Source organism: Protopterus annectens, chromosome 2.part2, assembly GCF_019279795.1.
Source record: "Protopterus annectens isolate FY-2018-M chromosome 2.part2, PAN1.0, whole genome shotgun sequence".
Lineage (NCBI taxonomy): Eukaryota > Metazoa > Chordata > Ceratodontiformes > Protopteridae > Protopterus > Protopterus annectens.
Window position 1 is genome coordinate 439,024,426 of NC_056730.1, and position 22,678 is coordinate 439,047,103.

General features: G+C 47.7%; 1 protein-coding gene across 1 annotated transcript in view; it reads left to right on the forward strand.

Moving 5' to 3' along the window:
* ANKRA2 (ankyrin repeat family A member 2) overlaps positions 1-22,678 on the forward strand; it is a 536,537-nt gene that overhangs the window by 114,958 nt on the left and 398,901 nt on the right. Inside the window, exons 5-6 of the mRNA XM_044063946.1 lie at positions 7,177-7,203; positions 11,395-11,419. Coding sequence (XP_043919881.1) covers positions 7,177-7,203; positions 11,395-11,419 — 52 coding nt within the window. The remainder of the gene's footprint in view (positions 1-7,176; positions 7,204-11,394; positions 11,420-22,678) is intronic.

Genomic DNA, 22,678 nt, shown 5'->3' on the forward strand with positions numbered 1-22,678 from the left:
TCAGACAAAGTTAATAATTGTATTTCATATGGGAAGCAAATACCGCATAAGGATTTTCATTCCCTCTGCATTCCTTGCTTAGGCCCAGACCACGACGTCTAGGTCTGTCGTTTTTGTGCTACATTCAACAAACACACCATTAAGCGTCGGGCGGAGTTCGCCCAGTACTATTTTGGCAAAAAATTTAACTACATTATGTCGTCGGATACTCCGACTCCAGTTTTGACTAAAAGACGCAAAGATAAGGACCGACACACGAGGTCCGCGACCTCTACCGACACCACGCCAAAGCCGACTTCAGGTGGTCCGGTTCTCAGCGAGGCTCCTACACAGCCCCTGTCTACCGACGACACTTCATTGGCGGTGTCTCCTGTGCCTGAGGTCACAGGATCCTCGGCCCACACCCCGACTACAGATACCGAAGCCACTCTAGGCGGCGAAACTCAGAATGTAGACAGGTCTGCCTCCTCTCAAGGTGTCTTCAGGCCTTCCTCTTCTTTTTCCATCAAGGCTTTCACTAAGTCTAAAGCAGCCATGCATTCTAAGAGACAAGCTACACAGGGCCCTTCTCCAGGCCCCATGCCTAAAAAACAGATGCTTAAAATGGCTGAGGATTTAATTACTCTTATCAGGGGTTCTCAACCCCCTCCGGACAAAAGGCCCAGAGTGGAGGAAGAATCCCCCTCCTCGGACCAGGCCTCCATTATTTCAGAGCACTCTGATGAACAGGAACATTCTTACTCCCCTTTTGAAGATTCTGATGCAGAGGAGTCCATTCCCTCTGTCTCCCCCCCGAGGATTACTCTTTTGGGGAAACCTTGCATACCTTGAGGGAACACTTCCACTGGGAAGGCCAAGAGTACTCAGACTCCAAGAAAAGGCTTAGGGATTTTCTCTTGCTCCCTCAGCACAGGCCTCTGGCTATACCTCCTGTCTTAGACATACTAGATGATGTGTATTCGGAGGCCTGCCTTAACCCAGACTCTTTACCTCCAGCCCCAGTCAAGCCTGACAGGTACTACCGGGTTCCTGACTCACACCAATTCTTATACAAAAGCCATGCGGCTGACCCAGAAACTATCTCACTGGGCCCCAAGGGAATTAAGGCCTCCACTGCTAAAAATTCATTACCTTCAGAGAGAGATCGTTATCACAGTTGAGAAGCAGAATGTCACAACCTGAACAACCAGACTTGAAGGAGTTGCAGGATTTGATGCATAGTGCCGAACAAGTGGGTAAACATACCTTGCAATGTGGTTTTGATGCTCTAGAGGCCTCATGTAGAGCTGCTGTTACAGGATCATTCATACGTAGACATGCCTGGCTCAAGGAGCAAACCTTACCAGATCATGTCAAAGCTAAATTACTAGATGCCCCTCTACAAGAAGATGTATTTGGTGTTGAAGCTGAGGAAGTATTAAAGAAAACGGAGGAAAAGGCTAAATCAATGCAAACAGTGAAAGATTTTCTACAGGTACAACCTCCACGTTTCAGTAGAAATTGGCCTTCCAAAATTTGGTCCTTTCCAGCCACGGACAGACCCCAAAGAGGTAGATACAGGCGCCCGAGGGGCAGGGGGCAAGCTCAAGGATCGTTTAGAGGCAGACAATGGCAAGCTCCTACACAGAGGTGGTGAGGATAGTTCACAGCCATTCAGAAAGAAAACCCAATGACTTTCCCCTTTGCATGCCAAGCAACGCTCAAATGGCAGCACCCTTAGGCGGAAAACTGGCATTATTTTCGAAAAATTGGCATATTGTCACAAAAGACAAATGGATCCTGGACATTATAAACAGAGGCTACAGATTCCATTTTCACACCCTTCCACAAAAGAGAGGCATGCCAAACCTGCCACACAATCAAAGGGCAGAGGCACAAAGACAAATTTCAGATCTCATGGACATGAAAGCTATTTAAGAGGTACCTGCTCAAGAACAAGGTCAAGGTTTTTATTCCAGACTATTCCTGGTACCAAGGAAGGGAAAAGATTGGAGACCTATTTTGGACCTATCCATCCTAAACACATTTTTACTCGTGCCAAAATTCAAGATGCTCACATTACAGCAGCTTCTTCCCATGCTGGGCAAGGAGTCTTGGCTGGTAACATTGGACGTCAAGGAGGCATACCTGCATGTCCCAGTCAGACAAAATTGCAGAAGATACCTCAGATTTCTTGCAGGTTCAACCCATTATCAATTCTCTGCATTGCCCTTTGGCTTATCTACTGCGCCCAGAGTATTCACGAAATGCCTGGCATCAGTAATTGCCTACTGCAGACTTCAAGGAATACAAATATACCCATATTTGGATGACTGCCTGATCCAAGCGGACAGCAAGCACATACTTCTGAAACATCTGGCTTTTGTAATAATGTTGTTGAATTCTCTGGGGTACACAGTCAACAAAAAGAAATCAAGGCTAATACCCTCACAAAAAATAATTTTCCTGGGTGCCAACTTGGACACAAACACCCAGATGGCCTACCTCACACCAGAGAAACAGGGGCAACTAACTCAATACTTCAGAAAACAAGCAAATTTCACCAGGCTGACTGCAAGGAAAATCCTGCAGGCTGTGGGATTCATGACATCTTGCATCCTACTAATCCCATGTGCAAAGCTGCATATGAGGAAACTTCAATGGTACCTGAAAAACCTATGGTCTCAACACAGCCACAGTGTGGACACAGTAATACCACTGATTCCATGTCTTCAAAAGGAATTTCTGTGGTGGGCTCAAGCATGCCAAAGAAACACAGGTCTCCCATTCTGCAAGCCTCAAGCAAATCAAGTCATCACAACAGACGCCTCGGACTACACCTGGGGGGCGCACATGACAGATCGGTGCATTCAGGGCAAATGGTCCCAAAAAGAAAAGCACCTACACATCAATCAAAAGGAAATGCTAGCAGTAATAAATGCTATTGTGGCTTTCAAAGACCTTCTGCATCCATGCCAACTATTGATAAGGACAGACAACACCACAGTAATGTGGTACATAAACAAACAGGGAGGAACCCATTCATACCCCCTATGCAAGCTGGCCATGTCACTTTGGAACATGGCTCTGGAATTACAAATCGAACTTCAAGCACAGTACTTGCCAGGCAAGGAAAACATGCTGGCAGACAACCTAAGCAGAAATATGACAGACCCACACGAATGGAAGTTGCACCCTCAAGTTTTTACAGAAATAATTCAAGCATGGGGAAGGCCAGACATAGATCTCTTTGCCTCCCACAAAAATCACCAATTGACAAAATTCTGCTCAAGGACTTTTCATCCACAGGCCTGGAGAGTGGACGCTCTCTCTTTCAGTTGGACAACAGTGACAGTTTATGCCTTTCCACCTCTTCCTCTGCTGCCCAAAGTTCTATTAAAAACCAAGGCAGACAGACCAAAGATGATTCTCATTGCTCCAGACTGGCCAAGACAGCACTGGTACCCACTCTTGAGGAGCCTGACGCATTCCCCACCTTGGACCCTACCTCTAATGCCTCTTCTGACTCAGCACAGCTTCAAAACTCTTCACAGTCAGCTGAAAACACTCAATCTGGCCGCATGGAAGATTCCTTAACTTCACAACAGACCCTACTCTCCAAGGAGGTGCAGGAGGTCATTTTGGAGGCCAGAAGGCCTTCTACTAGGAAAGCTTACTCCGCAAAATGGAAGCGATTTTGTGCCTGGAATGAGAAAAAGGGCCAGAATCCTGGAATACTGAATTTACCTCAAATATTACAGTATCTAGCTGAGCTGCTAAGCAGTGGACTTTCATTCTCCTCCATCAAAATCCATGCCTCTGCCATTTCGGCAGAATACAACACTGATCCTCCTTTATTCTCTCATCCCCTCTTAAGACAGTTCCTCAAAGGGGCTAAGAATATAAAACCCCCAAGGAAACAACCAATACCTGCTTGGGACCTCAATTTCATTTTAGAAAAGCTGACCTTACCTCCTTTTGAGCCAGCTGCCTCAACAGATTTGCAATATTTGTCCTGGAAAACAGCCTTCCTTCTGGCTATCATCTCTGCTCGCAGGGTATCGGAACTACAAGCCCTCATTTCTGTGCAGCCTTTCATCATTTTCCATCAGGACAGAGATTCCTTATGAACCAATCCGTCCTTCATGCCAAAGGTGGTATCCAGGGTAGCTTTGAATCAGGCTATTCAATTACCTACCTTTTACCCTAATCCTCAAAACAAAGGGGAGAGACTACTACAGTCCTTGGACATCGACAGACAGCTGCGTTATTATTTGGACAGAACAAAGCCTTTCAGAAAATCAGAACAACTCTTTGTGTCCTATGCTATAGGAGCTCAAAGGAAGCCAATTTCCAAGCAGACAATCTCAAATTGGATAGCCCACTGCATACGCTTTTGTTACTCTTTTCATGGTAAAACTGTGCCTGCAGGCATCAGATCTCACTCCACAAGGGCCACAGCTACCTCTGCAGCTTTCCTCAGAGAAGTTCCTACAAAAGATATTTTGGAAGCAGCCACTTGAGTTCTGTGCATACCTTCTCCAAGCACTACCACCTACCATTATACTCCAAAGCTAGAGCAGGCTTTGCCACTGCAGTCTTGCAGGGCATCCTGGCTCCTCCTAGTTCCACCTAGTGCCTACCACCCCTTTTTTATCTTTGGGATTCTACCCATCTGTTATGACTGCAGCTGTATGCATGATGAACATAGTACAGTTTTGTACCTACCATAAATGTAGATGTTCAAGTGCTAATACAGCTGCAGTCCAGGTTTCCCTCCTTCCTTCCCCTCTTGGGACAGGCCTATTGGCTAACACCTCCTCATACAACTTGATTGGGGGTATTCATTTATGGTGTATTTGCTTGCAACTACTGTTTTTTGATTATATTGCACTGCATTATTACATAAATTTATGTATTACCTTCCTTCTGGGGGCACCTGACATCTGGGGCAAGAAAAACTTAAAATAATGGCGTCGGCTGGTTCTTTTATACCCCTGTCACACTGACGTCAGGGAAGAAGTGACGGCAACTGACGCCGGACCTAGACTTTGGAATTCGGCCGACCGAGGACCCGCCTGACGGCAGAAGAACCCATCTGTTATGACTGCAGCTGTATTAGCACTCGAACATCTACATTTATGGTAGGTACAAAACTGTACTTTTCCTTCCTCCCTCTGTAGCCGCCTTAGTCTACAGATATGGTTTTTCACGTTTTCTGACTTGTGTCTTTTAGTTGTATTTGGATCCTTTTTCTTATTTTTTGGTGTGATCAGCTGTATGTTTGCTATTCAGGTTGCTGGCTAGACCTTTCTCACCCTGCAGTCTCATGCCTTGGTTTTTGTTTGTGAATCCATGGTGAGGTTTATTTTCAGCCATAAGGATTAATAACTTGGCTCTCCACTATCCATATTTTCAGTGTCCAGGTGTTTTTTCACTTGTGTCTCTTGATCCGTTCTATGTTTTTTATTTGATCTTCAACCTGTGGGACACTGATCCGGGACGGATCTCACTTTGCCGCATTTTCCAGCATCAGATCTGAGCTCCAAGCTCCTCCCCTACCCATAATGCTCCTGTCTGTCTCCTCTCCACAGATATGTTTTGCCACATCTAACGTTCTCATCATGGTCCATGCTCTAAGCTATTTTTGGGTAAGTTTGTTGGCTATCTATAATCTTCCCACTTCTTCTATTTCCCCTTTCACTTTTCTGACTTTTCACACTCAGGCATTGGTTCCGTAGCAAAAACAAAACAAAAAACGTTCCCACTTTTTTCCCCTTCCTTTTCTAATTTTGTGCGTGTGTGCGTGCATGTGTGTGCGTGCATGTGTGTGTGTGTGTGTGTGTGTGTGTGTGTGTGTGTGTGTGTGTGTGTGCGTGTGTGTGTGTGTGTGTGTGTGTGTGTGTGTGTGTGTGTGCTCGCGCTTTGGGTCTCTCTCTGTCTCTCTCCCTCCTCATGGCAGAAGCACCCAAACTGAGGTTTGGAAAGTGCACAGAGTGTGGCCATAAGCTTTCTCCAGGAGATGGCCACACTCTCTGCGTAGTTTGTTTGGGGGTCCAGCACCTTGATTCCTTCTGTTTCATCTGCTTGTGGTTCAATCCCCACACGTTGTTCGACAGGAGGAGTAAGCTCAACCTTAAGGGCCTCATCCCTCCAACTTCGGTAGAGGCCCAAGCTGCTTTAGATGCCTCTTTTGCTTCCTCCACACCGGCCTATGGGACTCAACCTCCCGGCAAGAGGGTCAGGGATGGAGAGAAGCATAAACATAGGGACTGGGACAGACAGAGGAAGCAGTCTCCCAACTGCTCTTCCTCGGCTGAGCCTTTGGTGAAATCTCGCCTAACTGCCAGCTCGGGGGCCCCCTGGCTCCATTCTCCCTGCTTTTCCCTGGAGCTGGAGGTGTCTTGGGCCTGTTCCCTGGCGTTGGCCTCCCCTCACCACCTCTCTAGGGCGGTGTCTGTGGCTTCTTCCTCCAGGTCCACCCCAGCCTCTCTGAAGTTGAGGTGGACAGGATGATGAGGAGATTTATCCGCACGCAGATTCATATGGGAGTCCTGCCTACCCCGTCCCCCTCTGGGGCTGGGGGCATGTAGTCTGCCTTTGTCTCAATCGCTCCTTCTCTGATCCGACTGCTGGTTTAGGAGTATTCGGGTCCAAGGCCCCTTGGCATCGAGGGGTCGGCACAGATGGTACCCTGTACCTTGATGCCGGCCACTGCCCTGAGGCTCAGCTCGGAGCCAGCCAGCTGTCAGAGCTGTGACCTTGGCACCGGATCTATCGTGGCGGTGTCAACTCCAAGTTTTTTTGGAGTCTAGCTGTCCTTTGGGGGTTTCGATGCCTGAAAGTTCAGCTCCGGTTCCCCTGTTGGTTCAGAGGGTGATTGACCCAATCATGTTTCCAGCTCCAGGCATGAGTTCTCCTTCTGTTTTCGACTTGGTGGAGAGGGTCCTTTCAGTTTCATCAAGACCCTTGACACTTTCATCCTCTGAGTCCGCTCCTTTGTATCTGGTCCAGATTCTGCCATCCTGGTCCCTCAGGGATAGCCTGCTGCCTCCCCCCCCCCCCCCAGGGAGTTCCCCCACAGGAACAGATTGATGTTTTAGAGTCCTCCCCAGAGACCCCCCCCCCCAAGGAGGCTTCTTTAAAACACACGTGCAAAAGGGAGGCACTTAGACTACCCTCTGGAGTCCATCACAGAGGATACCAACTTGGAGGAAGGGGAGGGTTCCTGCCGGTCACCCCCAGAGGATGTTTCCTTTGGAGAAATCATGGAGATCCTTTGTCAGCGAGGGGCGTTGTCTGCCCAAAAACCCAACCTGGATGAATCTGTGTTACTGGAGGTGTTTGGTGTAAAACCCTGTACATCCTGGGTGTCCCCTCCTGCAGATCCCCTGGTGGATCTGATTACATCTTGGGTGTGGAAGGAGCCTGACATGGTGGAGCCTATCCCCAAATGCCCTGATAAGATTCTCAGCACCCCCTTGGATAAACTACACTAGATCAAGGGATCCCTTGTCAATGCCATGGTGATGGTGACAGCCACCAAGAAGGAGCTCACTCAGGAGAACGCCACGGTCCACCCGCCAGACCGAGTCCAAGACCATGGACCATTTTGGGAAGCTGGTATATGCTTCAGCAACTTTCTCTGTATGTGCACTGAACTATATGGCACACGTGATTAGACTTCAGCGAGACCTAGTTAAAGAGGTCACCGAGTCTACCCCAGAGTCTGTCGGCGGAAGATAAAAAGGTTTTCTCCTCTCAGATGGCCACCCTCACTTCCATTGCCAACACCTCTATGCAGCTTCTATCTCACACTACCAAGGGTGCCGCTAGAGCTGCCAGAACAGGCGTTGCCATCAGGTGTCATGCCTGGCTCTGACTCTGTCTTTTCGGAGCCCTTTAAGGCATCTTTTACAAATTCCCCCTACAATGGTTCCACTGTCTTTGGAAAGTCACAACGTGACACTCTAGTCCAGAGGGAGAAGGACGGGAAGACTCTGTCTGCCATCTGAATCTGCTTCTCAACCCCTCAACGAACCTTCTGCAGGAATCAGCGAGGGGCAAAGAAAATGTGGTTCTGGAAGTCTCAGGGCTATTCCCAGAATGCTCAGGACTCTCCTTCCCCCAGACGCATAGGGGGATTTGACAGATGCTGCCTTTGTGGCAGAGGGGGTCCGAAGAATCAAGTGTCTTGGGATTCTTTCTGGGACAGACCCGTGCAGCAGCTCTGAAGGGTTGCCTGGCTGCTCGTCTCTGCAGGCAGTCGGGGGCCGACTTTCAATACACCCAAAGTCTGTGATGGACTCCCAGGCCAACCCCTGAGTGTTGCAGATTATATCCAGAGGATATTCACTCCCCTTCATTCAAACTTCATTTCCTTCCAGACACTTCCCGGGCATTCCACCTGTGTAAAGGAAGGAGGCAGCAGTGGAAATTGCCAAGCTGCTCGAAAAATGAGTCATCCAGCCCCCCCCCCCCCCCGAACAGTCTGGATTAGGCATCTATTCCAGATTCCTTTTAGTACCAAAGAAGACTGGGGCTTGAGACCCATTCTGGATCTTTCCACCTTAAATCTGTCAGTTGCCAAGATGAAATTCCTGATGGTCACTAGCCAATCTGTCCTGCCTTTCCTGTAGGAGAATGACTGGATGTGCTCTGTAGACCTTCAGGACACGTACTACCACATCAAAATGGACAGACACTCTCGGAGGATGTTCTTAGTGTTTCACTGTTGCAGGTCATCACTTGTAGGTTATCCCTGCCGAGTAGCTCTCAGCCAGCCCGAATACCAGAGTAAAGATATAGTCCCTCCTGCGTTGGCTGCAGGTCACCTGGGACTGACTTCAGATCATCAGTGGTATAAAACAGGGCAGCCGATACCATTACATCAGTCCTTCTTGCCGTGGAGCCCAAAGCCGAAGCAGTTTGTGTGTGCGTAGGTCGACCGCTGCCAGAGTGAAGTAGAAAACAATTAAAGCTAAGTACCCCATTGGGGATCTTTTTCTTGCATTAATCTATGTCAGAAAAAGTAAATAATGGTCTCCACTGTGGAAAACAAATACCACACCTAGACTTCCATAGCCTGTGTGTAGCATGTTTAGGCCCAGACCACAACATCCCCAGATGTCGGTTCTGTGCTCTCTTTAACCATCTGCCTTAGAGCAGAATTTGTAGCTAGGTCTTTCAAAGACGGTCCTTCGCAGTTCAAAATGGCATCCGTCAGTCAGCATATAGTGGATATCCCCAAAAAGAGAAAAGGTAAAGAAAGGGACAGCCCACAAAAAGTTAGGCCTTTAGACGACTCTTCCCTGAAGTCAGCCACCAGTACCGTGGAATTCAGTGAGGCACCTATGCAGCCCCTAATGCCCGATGCTATACCTCTGCAGGCCTCTAACCAGACCCATTCAGAGTCCAGCATGCCGCTGGATCAGACTACATCTGCCGAGTTTTCTGTTGTTAGCCCTGCAGTTGGGTCCTGAGCTGCTCTGCAGGCACCAGTTTCCGTGGAGGCTTTTTGGATAACTGACGCCAGATAAAGACTGCCGGCCGTGCCACAGGCCACAGCTGCACCCAGGCCCATTGAAGCACTGAGGCCTAAAAGCAAGACCACTCCCAGAAAAACAATTCTTAGTCGCCATCTTCCTCAAGCCCAATCTGCTCAGTTACAGCAGCTTAAGATGTCTGAGGATCTTATCACCCTTATCAGAGGTAACCAGACTACCCCAGCCAAAAGAAAAAGGGACCTTTCCGCAGAGATTGTCAGAACTTGACACTGAAGAATCTGACTTTTTGGATTTGGACAATGAACAACAGCCCCTTACCACCTTTTGAGGATTCTGATACAGACGAATCCATCCCATCTGCACCCCCCAGAGGATTTATCTTTTGGAGAGACCTTACACACCCTTGGGGAACACTTCCATTAGGAAACTCAGGATTACCCCAGTCTAAGAAGAGGCTGAGAGTTTCTGGACCTTCCCAAGCACAAAACCTTAGCCATTCCTCCCATTTTGGATGTAGTGGAGGATGTTTATATGGAGTCTAGCTTCACACCTGATGCCCTGCCCTCCTGCACCTAGAAAGCGAGACAGGTTCTACAGGGTGCCAGACACCCACAAATACTTATTTAGAAATTCTGCAGCGGACCCAGAGATCATCACCCAGGGACTCAAAGGGGCTAAGGCCAGTTCCTCCAAAAACCCTCTTCCATCTGACAAGGATAGCAGAGCCCTAGACAGATGGAGTAAAGAAGTATACACCTCTGCTACCTTGGATATTAGAGCTCTTAACTGCCAGTTCCATATGTTAAAATATCAGCAACATTACCTTGGAACTATCAAAGCAGAAAATTTCCTCCTTGCCTGACCGTTCTACTTCCAGAGAGCTAGGGGAATTCTTACACTCCAGATGTCAAGTGATAAGCATTCCCTCCACTGTGGATACAATGTCCTAGAAGCCTCCAGAGGGCTGCTTTTGCTGGGTCGATCAGTAGGAGATGTGCACGGGTGAAAGAGCAACCTCTGCCTGATCATGTTAAATCCAAACTTCTAGACACCCCCCCCTCCCCCCTAGATAAGGACCGCCTGTTTAGATCTAAGGCAGAGGAGGGGATCAAGAAAATGGAGTATAAGGCAAAATCAGTGCAGACAGAAAAGGATTTCCTCCAGGTACAACCTTCCAGATTCAGCAGGAACTTTCCCACCAAACAGTGGTCCTTTCCTTTCCAGTCCAGGCCTGTGCAAAGGAAAAGGTGCAGGGACAGACCCCCCCCCCCGGCAACAACGACAAGGACAGTAGAGGTCCAGACAATGGACCTCTACAACCCCCAGGGCAGGGAGTTCTAAGTCCACTCCCTATCCTAAGGACTCAAATTGACCCCCCTTCCCCAAAGGCTAGGAGGAAGGCTATCCCTTTTCAAAGACAACTGGCAATCCATCAAAAAGGATCAATGGGTCCTAAAAAATCATTTTCCAAGGATACAGATTCTCCTCCAAAGAGAGCCCAATCTTAACAGTGTACACAGACATACCATCAAATCAGCTGGCAGAGGCCCTCAGCCAAATTCAGAAAGTCTGTGCTCAAGGAACAGTGGAGCCTGTACCCCAGGAACAAGCCGGAAAAGGATTTTTTTTTTTCAAGATTGTTCCTGGTACCCAGGAAAGAGGGCACTTGGCGCCCTATTCTGGATCTATCCACACTAAACCTTTCCCTGCAAGTGCCAAAATTCAAAATGCTTATGCTCCAAAAACTTACCTGTGCTGACCCCAAATGCCTGGCTAGTCACCCTGGACTTAAAGGATGCCTACCTCCATATCCCTATAAGGGAGTCCTGCAGAAGGTTTCGTCAAGTCAGGGCAGGCTCACAACACTTTCAGTTCTCTGCTCTGCCCTTTGGCTTATCTCTGTTCCCAGGGTTTTCACCAAATGCCTGGCCCCTGTCATTGCCTTCTGCAGGAAGAAAAACATTCAGATTTGCCCCTATCTGGATGACTGTCTCATCCTGGCAAATAGCAGGGAAAAGCTCCTGCAAGACCCTGACTTTGTCCAAACACTCATTACCTCTCTGGGGTTAGCCATCTAAAAGGAAAAATCCCCATTTCCATCCCACCAGACAGATCACCTTCTTGGGTGCTCTCCTGGACACATCCACCCAAAGAGCCTTCCTCTGTCCAGAAAAACAAAGATGTCCTTCAAGGATGCATCTGCAGTCTTTACAAATGGGTTGTCCTGTCATCAGGCAGCCCTTCGGTCGGCCGGATTCCAAAGTCTGGGTCTGGCTTCGGCTGGTGTCGCACTTCACCCGACGTCATTGCGGCAGTTATTCGGGTATAAAGGCATCAGCCGACGCCATTTTCCCCAGTCTTTCTTGCCGCGTGGCGCCCGAAGCAGAAGCTGTTCGCAAGTGCCGGTCGGTCAGATCCAGAGATTACTTCTACCGAGTACTACTTCGAAGACTTCTATAAAGCTAAGTACCCCGTTGGGGACTCTTTCTTGCCTCAGCCGATGTCAAAGAAAGTTAATAACTGTTTATCTTGTGGGAAACAAATACCTCATAAAGATTTCCACTCCTATTGCATACATTGTTTAGGCCCAGACCAAGATGTGTAGCAGCTTGTCTAGCCTGTGCTTCTTTTAACCGACGGACGCTTAGACGTCGCTCGGACTTTGCTGAACAGATTTTCGGCTCCGATTTTGCCTACATTATGCCGTCGGATCCTCCGACTACGCAAATAACCAAAAAACGCAAAGAAAAGGACCGACACTCGCGGTCCGCGGTTTCGGCTGAAACCGCGGTTAAGCAAACCACGAGTGTCTCGGTTTCGGCCGAAACTGAGCAAGCGGTTCTTTCTTCAGCCGATAACTTGCCTTCTACCGAGGCCTCTTCTAACCTGGTAGAAACGGCTTCTGAAATCCAACCTTCTGTTGCGATTTCACAGGATTTATCAGACACCATTCCCCTGGATATTTCTACCCCTGCACGTGGAGCTGCTAGGCCTCCTCCAGCTATGTCTATTAAGGCCTTTGCCAGGGCTAAAGCAGCCAAAGCATCAAAACCTGTGCCTGCCAAGCCCCCCTCTCACAGGCCCAGCATCAGCTCCCATATGCTTTCTTTGGCTGAGAATCTCATCTCTTTAATTCGTGGAGCCCAGCCTCATCCAGACAGGGCCTCTCTCCCTCCTCCAGAAAAGAGGCCTAGAGCAGAGCCCCCTGAGCCAGTATCCACAGATGATTCCTCTGATGACTCAGAACATACAGACCCTCCTGAGGCTTCTTATTCTCCTTACAAAGACTCTGATGCTGAAGAGTCCATCCCTTCAGCCTCTCCTCCTGAGGAATTTTCCTTTGGGGAAACCTTGCATGCTATGAGGGAACAATTTCAGTGGCAGGGCCAAGATTTCTCAGACTCTAGAAAAAGGCTTAGGACCTTTCTACATTTGCCACAACATAGGCCTTTAGCTATTCCTCCAGTTCTATCTGTTGTTGATGATGCATTTAATGATGCTTCCACTGCTCCTGATACTTTACCTCCGGCTCCTGCTAAGCCCGATAGGTATTACAGGGTCCCGGACACTCATCACCACTTATATAAGGCTCCTTTTGCAGATCCAGAGACGGTCTCCCAGGGCCCAAAAGCTGTAGCAGCTACTTCTTCTAAAAACCCCCTCCCCTCTGAAAGGGAATCCAGGTCCTTAGAGAGATGGGGTAAAAAAGTTTACACTTCTGCTACTTTGTCAGCTAGAGCTTTGAACTGCCAATTTCATATGATTCAATATCAAGAGTTTATGCTTGACCAGTTGACTAAGAAGCTGTCCTCTGAAGAATCTTTAGATAAAAAGTATGTTCAAGAAATGGTACATAACATACAGCAGGTTAGTAACCATTCTTTAAAATGTGGCTATGATGCACTGGAGGCTTCCTTTAGATCAGCCATGACTGGCACAGTTATCAGGAGGCATGCATGGTTGAAAGAACAGGCATTACCAGACCATGTCAAATCTAAGCTTTTGGATGCACCTATGGACAAGGTCAATTTATTTGGTACCCCCGCACAGCAGGTACTAAAAAAGATGGAACAGAAAGCAAAATCTGTGCAAACAGTGAAAGATTTCTTACAAGTTCAACCTCCAAGGTTTAGCAGGAACTGGCCCTCCAAGAATTGGTCCTTTCCGGACTCCTCTAAGGCACAAAGAGGCAGGAATAGGCGCTCTAGAGGCAGAAACCAATCCAGGGGTGCCTACAGGGGTCGCCAGTGGCAGGGTAACAACCAACGAGGCACAGATACAGCCACCACCACTACAACAACTCAATCACAGTGACTTGGCGCTGGCACCGCCTACCAGGGAACAACTAGAAGCATCCTTAGGCGGCAAGCTAACATTATTTTCAAGAAACTGGCACTGCATTACAAGAGAAAAATGGATTTTGCAAACTATAGACAAAGGTTACAGGTTCCATTTCCATACTCTACCAGGAAAGAGGAATGCCAAACCTACCACCTACTCAAAGGACAGAAGCTCTAAAACAAATATCTCAATTATTAAGAATGAGAGCTGTGGAAAAGGTACCACCTATGGAGCAAGGGAAGGGATTTTACTCCAGACTCTTCCTGGTACCAAGAAAAGAAAACAAATGGAGGTCTATTCTAGACCTGTCCGCTTTAAACACATACCTCATTGTTCCAAAATTCAAAATGTTGACCCTACAGCAGCTTCTTCCCATGCTGGGCAAGGAGTCTTGGCTGGTAACTCTAGATCTCAAGGAGGCATACCTGCACGTCCCCATAAGACCAATTTGCAGAAGATACCTCAGATTTCTTGCAGGATTAGAGCATTATCAATTCTCAGCATTGCCCTTTGGCTTATCTACTGCGCCCAGAGTGTTCACGAAATGCCTGGCATCAGTAATCGCTCATTGCAGACTTCAGGGGATTCAAATCTATCCCTACCTGGACGACTGCCTGATACAAGCGGACAACAAAAACAAACTAACAGAAGACTTACAAAGAGTCATCTACCTGCTGCAAGCCCTGGGATATACAGTCAATACACAAAGTCAAGGCTGATTCCATCCCAAAGAATAACCTTTCTGGGTGCAGAACTGGACACATCAAAACAAATGGCATTTCTAACTGCAGAAAAGAAAGAGCAACTTCCTCTCTACTTCTTGGCATTAACAAAGCAGAACCATCTAACTGCAAGAAAAGTGCTACAAGCTCTAGGCTTCATGGCATCCTGCATAATACTGGTCCCTCATGCCAGGCTGCATATGAGAAAGCTACAGTGGTACCTAAAGAATTTGTGGTCTCAGCACAAGCACAGCCTAGAAACCAGAATTCCAATGATCCCATGCCTGAAGCAAGAGTTCCTATGGTGGGCTCAGGTCTGTCAATCAAACACAGGATTGCCCTTCTGCAAAAGTCAACCAAGACAAACCATCACGACAGATGCCTCAGACCTCGGTTGGGGGGCACACATGATGGACAAGTGCATTCAAGGCCTATGGACTCAAGACCAGCTGCATCTGCACATAAATCTAAAAGAAATGATGGCAGTAAAATTGGCAATCCAGGCATTCAGACCTTTTCTCCAAGAAGGCCAGTTGATAAGGACAGACAAACACCACAGTTATGTGGTACATCAACAAACAGGCAGGCACACACTCATACCCTCTATGCCGGCTGGCACTGGACCTATGGGATGTGGCTCTGAGCTACAACATTCAGTTACAGGCAATTTATGTACCAGGGAAGGAAAACATTCTAGCAGACATATTGAGCAGAACTACAACAGATGCCCACGAATGGATGCTGCATCCGGACATCTTCAAAACCATCACAAGAGAATGGGGATTACCACAAATAGACTTGTTTGCGTCCCCATTCAATCACCAGTTGGAGAAATTCTGCACAAGGACTTACCACCCACTTGCTTGGAAGGTGGACTCCCTATCTTTCAGTTGGAAAAGCCTGACAGCATACGCATTCCCACCACTTCCTTTGCACAAGGTGCTTCTCAAGATCAAAGAGGAACGTCCGAGGATCATTCTGATAGCCCCAGACTGGCCAAGACAACATTGGTATCCACTGCTGAGGAGCATGTCCCTGGAACAAATATGGACGCTGCCCCTGATCCCATTACTGCTAACACAGAACAACTACAACATCCTGCATCCAAACCTAAAAACTCTGCAGCTAACTGCCTGGAACATTACATAACAGCAATTAACTCAAATTTATCCCAAAGGGTTAAAGACATAATCCTGGAGGCTCGTAGACCTTCAACAAGAAAGAATTATGCAGCAAAATGGAAAAGATATCTCATCTGGAGTACCGCAAAGGGGCAAGATGTGACACTGGTGAACATAGCCAACATCCTGGAGTACTTGGCGGAGCTCTTCCATACAGGCCTGTCCTATTCTTCCATCAAGATACATGCATCAGCTATTTCAGCAGAATACAGCTTGGATCCTCCTGTCTTCTCGCATCCTCTGCTCAGACAGTTTCTGAGAGGAATTAAAAATGTAAACCTCCCAGGAAACCTCCATTGCCAGCATGGGACTTGAACTTTGTGCTAGAAAAACTGACTCTACCTCCTTTCGAACCAGCAGCAACAGCAGAATTACAATACTTATCCTGGAAGACTGCTTTCCTGCTGGCAATAACTTCAGCAAGAAGGGTCTCTGAACTACAGGCATTAATGGCAGTACAACCCTTCCTGATCTTCCATCAAGATAGTGTCCATGAGAACAGATCCTACATTTATGCCTAAGGTGGTATCCAGAGTCTCTTTAAATCAGGCTATCCACCTTCCTACATTCTTCCCCAACCCACAGAACAGGGGAGAGAAGCTCTTACATACCTTGGATGTACACAGACAACTACGCTACTACCTGGACAGGACAATAAACAATAGAAAAACTGACCAGCTTCTGGTAGCATATGCAACAGGAAAGGAAGGAAAACCAATTTCTAAACAGACAATCTCCAAATGGATAGGAAATTGCATTAGATTTTGTTACTCCTACCATGGAAAGAAAACTCCAGAGAACATCAGGCCTCACTCCACAAGGGATACAGCCACTACCACAGCTTTCTTACGAGGAGTGGTTACCAAGGACATTATAGAGGCTGCTACTTGGACCTCCGTGCATACATTTGCCAAGCATTATAACTTACCTCTATACTCTAGATCCCGTGCTGGTTTTGCCACTGCTGTTTTGCAAGGGATCCTGACTACACCATAATCTATTCTCATTTCCTCCTCCCCTAGTTTAGCTATGGTATTCTACCCATTTGTAAAGACTGCAGATGCATCCTTGAAGGACATAGTACAGTTTTGTACCTACCATAAATGTAGATGTCCGAGAGGAATGCATCTGCAGTCAGGATTACCCACCCTCCTTCCCCTCTGAGGTACTCCTAGGGTATTTACCAATCTTCAGCTAGCTTGGGGGGATCTATTATGGTGTATTTGTTTGCATATATGTACATACATGCTTATTTTGTGTGTTTGCTTTCTACTATTTGGAAACTTTGGCAGTTATCCAAATTTAGCCATCCAAGAGGGCACCTGGCATCTGGGGCAAGAAACACTGAGGAAAATGGCGTCGGCTGATGCCTTTATACCCGAATAACTGCCGCAATGACGTCGGGTGAAGTGCGACACCAGCCGAAGCCAGACCCAGACTTTGGAATCCGGCCGACCGAAGGGCTGCCTGACGACAGGACAACCCATTTGTAAAGACTGCAGATGCATTCCTCTCGGACATCTACATTTATGGTAGGTACAAAACTGTACTTTTCCTTCCTAGTACTTCTCACATTTGGCTTACAGAATACACCTCACAGCAAGGTTCTTTCAAGCTCTGGGGTACATGGCATCCTGCATCATATTGGTGCCCTTGGCCAGACTACACATGAGAAAACTGCAATGGTGCCTAAAAAACCTATGGTGCCAGCATTTTCAGTCTCTGGAGCTACAACTGCCTCCGATTCCCTGCTTAAGAGGGAAACTCCTGTGTTGGGCAGAAGTCTGCACCCTGAACAAGGGCTTACTTTTTTCTAATTCTTTCCCATGGCCAGACCATAATCAGGGATGCCTCGGACAAAGCTTGGGGGGCACATTTAGGAGACATGTGCACCCAAGGCAGCTGCGACCTCAGGGACCTAGACCTACACATCAACCTAAAGGAAATGATGGCAGTACTCAGGGCTATCACAGCCTTCAAGAGCCACCTGAAACCAGGGGTGCTCCTCATCAAAACGGATAATACCACAGTCAGGTGGTACATCAGCAAGCAAGGGAGAACACACTCCTGTCCACTTTGTCATCTAGCCATTCTTATCTGGCAGACTGCCTCAATGGTGGTCCTTCATCTGATAGCCAGTACATCTTGGGGAGCACAATACCCTAGCAGACCACCTCAGCAGAGGTTTCTTGGAACCCCATAAATGGCAGCTTCAGAGGGAGACCTTCCTCTGCATCACCCAAACTTGGGGGACCCCAGAGGTAGACCTCTTCGCATCCATAGACAAATGGCAGTTAGACCACTTATGCACCATGGAGTTCCACCCAGAAGCCTGGAAAGTGGATGCGGTCTCCTTCCACTGGGGGCAACCTGTTTGTCTACGTCCCCCCCTTGCCAGTTATCCCAGGGGTACTGCTAAAGTTCAGGGAGGAAGGGCCAAGAGCTATACTAATTACTCCAAATTGGCCCAGGTAACATTGGTACCCCTTGCAACTCAGCCTAACCAAATAGCCGCCGAGGAATCTGCCTCACAGAAGGACTTCTTTCTAAGAAAAAGGGTCAGTACTGCATACCAGTCTGCAAACCCTCAACCTATACTCATGGCTTGTACCCCAAAGGTGGATACCAACCCACTGTTGAGCAAGCAGGTCCTGGATATAATTAAGGAGGCCAGGAGGCCCAGCACCAGGAAATCATACTCAGCAAAATGGAAAAGATTCAATGCCTGGTGCCAAACTAAGGGTGCAAGCAGCTCCTTTGCATTCCTCTCTCTGATTCTAGACTACCCGGCGGAGCTAGTGCAAAAAGGATTATCTTACTCTTCCATCAAAATTTATGCCTCTGCTATCTCTGCCCATTCCCATGCAGAGCAGCCTTTGTTCTCCCACCCCCTGCTAAAACAATTCCTTAGAGGGGTATCTCATATCAGGCCACCTAGGAGGCCACCCACTCCTGCCTGGGACATGAATTATGTCTTGGAGAAATTGACCTTACCTCCCTTTGAACAAGCTACCTCAGCAGAACAAAAACACCTCTCTTGGAAAACTGCCTTCCTGCTGGCCATAACCTCAGCTAGGAGGGTTTCCAAGCCGCAGGCACTCATGCCCATTGAACCTTGAACCCTTCATTATCTTCCATGCAGACATGGTGTCTCTTACAACTAACCCCTCTTATGCCTAAGGTGGTGCCTGACATAACACTGGATCAGGCTATACATCTTCCCACCTTCTTTCCTAACCCTCAGAACAGGGGGGGGAGAAACAATCCTTCATTCACTATATGTGCACAGACAACTTGGATACTATCTGGATAGAACCAAGTCTCTCATAAAGACTGACCAGCTCCTGGTCAGCTTTGCCCCAGGGGCAGTGGGGAGCAGACCACTTCTAAATGGATATCCAAATGTATCCAATTCTGCTTCCACTTCCATGGGAAGATTACTCCCAAGCCAGTCCGAAGCCATTCCAGTAGGGCAGCATCTACTTCCACAGCTTTTCTCAGGTGGGTTCCTACCAAGGACATCCTAGAAGCTGCCACTTGGACTTCCGTCCACACCTTCACCAAACACTACCAATTGCCTCTTTTCTCCAAAACCTGGGCAGGCTTTGCCTCTGCAGTTCTGCAGGGTATGTTAGGTCCTACTTAGAACAGTGTAAGCCTGTTCTTCTTTTCCTTCCCTTCTACCATCCACCTTGCCTTCAGCTTTGGGAATCTTCCCACAAGTGATGGCTGCAACAGTGAAACACGAAGAACCACAGTACAGTTGTGTACACTTGCCATAAATGTAGATGTTCGAGTGTATTCGCTGTTGCAGTCCTGTTTTCCCTCCCTCCTTCCCCCTCTATTTCTCTCCGTTTCCTTCACACCTATCTATGCCTTTGGGCATCCCCCAGGTTGGCTTCCCTCGGGCCTTCTGGGCAGGGCTCTTATAGGTTGGGGCAAGAAAAACTGATGTAATAGCATTGGCTGCCCTGTTTTATACCACTGACGACCTGACGTCAGTCCCAGTTGACCTGTAGCCGATGCAGGAGGGACTGTCTTTCTTTAGTGTGGTATTCGGGCTGGCCGAGGGCTACCCAGCAGGGATAACTCACAAGTGGTGACTGCAGCAGTGAATACCCTCGATCATCTACATTTATGGTAAGTGTATACAACTGCACTTTCCTCCGCTTCTGGCTGGGTCTAGTCATTACCAGTTCAGAGCACTACCCTTTGATCTCACCACAGCCCCCAGGGTGTTTACCACAGTTATGGCAGTGCTAGCGGCTCAGCTGCAAGGTTTCCAGGTCTTCCTCTACCTGGGCAATTGGCTCTTTTCTGCCCCCTTCAGGCATCGACTCTGCAAGCCAAGGATTCCCTTCTCCAGATAGCCTCCAGTTGGGCATAACCATAAATCTCAACAACTCCCTGCTGAATCCGGTTCAAGTTCTGGACTTCATTGGAGCTCGGTTGGATACCATTCAGTCCAAGGTTTTTCTAACTCCAGACAGACTTCAGTCCCTCAAACACCATGTCTTGTGTATTATTCAAGCTCAATCACCTTCATCGGAATTGGTCTTACGGGCATTGGGGTCCATGGTGGCCACCCTCGTGCCCATGGCCAGGTTACACATGAGGGTGCTTTAGTGGACTCTTGCGGTCCAGTGGTCCCTTCTAGCTCTACCATTGTCCCACCCTGTCCCACCCTGTTTGTATATCTCGGACATGTAGGGATTCTCTCCTATGGTGGATTCGATCCCTGGATCTTCATTGGGGTTGTCCATTTATTCTTCCTGCCCCTCTGACCACGTTGACCATGGACACCTCCCTCCTCTGGTGGGGGGACTTTGCTTGGGAAGGACAGTCCAAGGCACTTGGTCTTCCCTCGAGACTCGATTGCATGTCAACGTCCTGGAGATGAGGGCGGTGCTCCTAGCATTGCAAGCTCTTCATGCCCATCTTCCTCTAGGGGAAATTGCCATCCAGACAGACAGTATGTCTGTAGTCTGGTACATCAGCAAGCAGGAGGGAAGCAGGTCTTATCCCCTGTGTCGCAAAGCCATGAGAGTGTGGGAATGGGCAGTCTCCACCAGCCATTTTCTGGTAACCTGATGCCTTAACCCTGATGCCTTACGAGTGGTTTCTGAATCCTCCAGTAGTTAAACAGATCTTTCTAAAGTGGGGTCATCCTTGCTGTGATCTCTTCACCTCTCCTTCCAATGTGAAGTGCAACAAGATGTTCTTCGTGTTTCACTGTTGCAGTCATTACATTTGGGTAATCTGCTGGCAGGTTGCCCTCAGTCGGCCTGATTAACAAAGTCTTGGGTCCTGCGTCAGTTGCTGTCCCTTCTTCCCATGACGTCAGGTTGTCAGTGGTATAAAACATGCAGCCAACGCCATTACATCAGTCTTTCTTGCTGCGCGGTGCCCGAAGCAGAAGCAGTTCGCAAGTGCTGGTCGACCGACTCCTGAAATTTCCGTTTTAGAGTTTCAGAACTGAAGTCTTCAACTAAAAAGCTAAGTACCCCATTGGTGAAACATTTTCTTGCTCCTTACCGATGTCAGTAAAAGTTAATAATTGCATTACTTGTGGGAAGCAAATACCTCATAAGGATTTTCATTTGTACTGTATTCCTTGCCTAGGCCCTGACCACAACGTATCTTGCTGTCAGTTCTGTGCTAAACTTAATCAACGCACTATCAAACGTCTGTACATTTTTGCTTCTAAATACTTTGGCTCACGCTTTAATTATCCAGAAATGTCGGTTAGCAATCCGACTACCGGAATACTCAAACGCAAAGAAAAAGACAGAGACAGGCCGTTGGGGTCCAAAACTGCTGACGACGCTTCTCCTAAGCCAGTCGCCAGTTCGCCATTACTCAGTGAGGTGCTTTTGCAACCCCTGATACCAGCTACCTCTGATTCACAGGCCTCTACTGAGATCCATTCAGAGTCCGGTATGCCGTGAGATGTTTCTATTACGGAACCCACATATGTCTCTACCTTAGATGGGTCTGGAGCCGCTGTGCAGGCACCGGCTTCTGAGGGTATTTTCAGGCCTACAGATTTGTATACTAGACCGACGCCATCTTCAAAACCTAAGGCCAAAATGTAGACCTATGCCTAAAAAACGATGCCTGGGCCACATGTGCAGGCCCCTTTGCCTAAAAAACAAATGATCAAAATGGATGAAGATTTAATTACTCTGATCAGGGGTAGCCAGTCCCCCCCCCCTTCTAAGAGGCCTAGGCAAGACTTTGATTATGAATCTTCTGAACAGGATTCTGTTTCTTCTGACTCTTCTAATGAACAGGAATTGTCTATACCTACTTATGAGGACTCTGATGCAGAATATTCCATTCCTTCTGCTTCTCACCCTGAGGATTTTTCTTTTGGGGAAACCTTGCATACCTTAAGGGAACATTTCCACTGGGAAAGTCAGGATTTCTCTGAATCTAAAGAGATTTAGGGATTTACATTTTCTTCCTCAGCGTAGGCCTTTGGCTATACCTCCTGTTCTAGACATGATTGATGATGTTTTTTCAGAATCTAGTATGGCTCCTGATTCTCTGCCTCCGGCTCCTTGTAAGCCAGACAGATATTACAGGGTTCCTGACTCTCCCACAAATTCCTTTTCAAAAATCCTATTGCATATCCTGAAACAATTTCTCAGGGTCCCAAGGGCATTAAGGCTTCTACTGCTAAAAATTCTACCCCTTCTGATAGAGATTCCAGGGCACTGGATAGGTGGGGTAAGAAGGTTTACACTGCTGTAACCTTGGCAGTCAGGGCTTTAAACTGTCAATTTCATATGCTAAAATGTCAACAGCATATCCTAGGACTGCTCAAACAGAAAATGATGTTAATTTCTGACTGTGTGGAAAACAAAGATTTACAGGATTTATTGCATTCAGCTGAACAAGTTGGAAAACATACTTTGCAATGTGGTTTTGAGTCTTTGGATGCCTC